At 68.2% G+C, this 1,838-nt stretch overlaps 1 protein-coding gene across 1 annotated transcript in view; it reads right to left on the reverse strand.

The window, feature by feature from the left end:
• THPO (thrombopoietin) overlaps positions 1–1,633 on the reverse strand; it is a 15,736-nt gene extending 14,103 nt beyond the window's left edge. Inside the window, exon 1 of the mRNA XM_019503380.1 lies at positions 1,080–1,633. Within this exon, the coding sequence (XP_019358925.1) occupies positions 1,080–1,092 (13 nt within the window). The 5' untranslated portion in view covers positions 1,093–1,633. The remainder of the gene's footprint in view (positions 1–1,079) is intronic.
• Positions 1,634–1,838: the final 205 nt, after the last annotated feature.

Here is a 1,838-nt window from a genome sequence, read left to right on the forward strand (position 1 = left end):
GACCCCCAACACACCTGCTTAGGTGGGGCAGGATCCGGCCCTGGGGTCTACAGCACCTCAGCTGTCAGATCCAGCTGCTCACAATGCCGGGAGCTGTGTAAAGGTGGCAGGGCAGAGGGCAGGATGCCCTGCCATCAGAGGTACCTGGCACCCAGTGGGGGATGAAGGCGGGGGGTTGGGGGCTGGCATACTGATGCTGCGGATATTGGGGGGGGCAGGCGCCATGGGGCCAGGCTCCAGCTGGGGTGGGGTTTCCCAGGCCGCTTCCTGCCGGCCTGCTCCCCAGGAAGCGGGCGGCGCTGGGGGAGGATGAGCGGCTTCCTCTGCGGCTCCCGCTCCCGATAAGAAGCCCACGTGTGTGTGTGTGTGCGTGGGCGTGTGCGTGTGCATGTCCAGGCAGCACTACGGCCGCTTTCACTCTCAGGCCCTGGAGCAGGGGCCTGCCAAGCTTCACGTAGGGAGAAGCATCATGTACAGGGAGGCCGGGGCACCACAGCCTGGTCCCACAGGATGACACCAAGGCAGGGGTCAAAGCAGCTCCCTGGCTGGGCATGAGCTGGGGGCACCCATGAGCCTGGGGCCTCCTGTGCTATGCGGCATGCTAGTTGGGATGTTCCCTTGTCCTGGCGTGCCCGGGTCTCCCCTCCTGGTCCCGGATGCCTGGTCCTATCGCCTCTGCCCCCAGCAGCCCTGACCCAGCTTGCCCTGCCTACCCCATTACCCTGTCCCTCTGCCCTCAGCCTCCCTGACCCAGCACTAGGCTGTCCCAGACCCATGGCCAGGCGCCCCCAACCCCCTTTGCCTCTCACCCAGCTGAGGGCAGGGGTGAGAAACGCCCCTAGCCAGAGGGCAGAGGCCCCACGTGCCTGCAGGGGTGGAGTGCCAGCCTGGCCAGCTGGGGCACGTGGCTGCCTCATGCGAATGAGCCACGGGACGACGGGGCTGGGAGGTGCCGGAGGGGCAGGGCTGGGAGCCCTGGTGGCGTGGCCTGCAGGGCCCCATCCTGGTTTCCTCTGCCCCAGAGCATGCCCGCCCTCCTACCCCCACTCCAGGAGCAACCCTGGGCGTGGGGCACTTACGGTTCAGCTCCATGCTAAGGGGCCGTCTGGGCGCCACATCCTGCTCCTGGCGGCCTGCAGCTGCTCCCCTGCTCCTCGCCAGCGGCCATGGGGGGCGGCTCCCAGCGGGGCCCTGAGTCCAGGCGGCCGGAGCCCCGGGCTGGCCCAGCACCGCTTCCTGTTGTGCTTCTCCAAGGAGCAGGGACGAGTGCTGGCCCGCGAGCGGCTTCCTGCTTCCAGACGCTTCCTCCCTGGCTCGCCGTGCGGGGGGCGTGCGCACAGTGGGATGCCAGAGGCACCAGCTCCCCGGCACAGGCTGGGGCCTCCTGGCACCCTGGCGCTCCCACCGCCCTCGTGAACCGGGAGCCTCCTGGCACCTTGGGCCTGACGCAGGTCTGGAGTGGCTCAGGCCAGAAAGCCCCGCAGGAGATGGGGTCAGGGCTTGGGGACCGCTCGGGGAACAGCCTGCGGGGACATGGCGCAGTGAGCCAGCGTCCCAGCCCCTGCCTCCGGCACAGGGGACCGCACAGGGCAGGTGCCAGCCCCCAGGGAAGGGATGTAGCTACATGCTGAGATGCATCCTCCCACACACACACCCTCACATACGTGTGCACACATACCCCCCACAACCCTCCAACATACTCACATTGTCATATGCACACGCAACCCCCACACGGTCCCAGACACACGCACTCACCCCCTCCCAGGATGGGACCAGCAGCTCCATCCCTCCCCTGCTGGGTGGTGGCAGGGGCAGGAGGGTGGAGGAGCAGGCCCAGG

Source organism: Gavialis gangeticus, unplaced genomic scaffold (assembly GCF_001723915.1).
Source record: "Gavialis gangeticus isolate Ggan-Ray unplaced genomic scaffold, GavGan_comp1, whole genome shotgun sequence".
Classification (NCBI taxonomy): domain Eukaryota; kingdom Metazoa; phylum Chordata; order Crocodylia; family Gavialidae; genus Gavialis; species Gavialis gangeticus.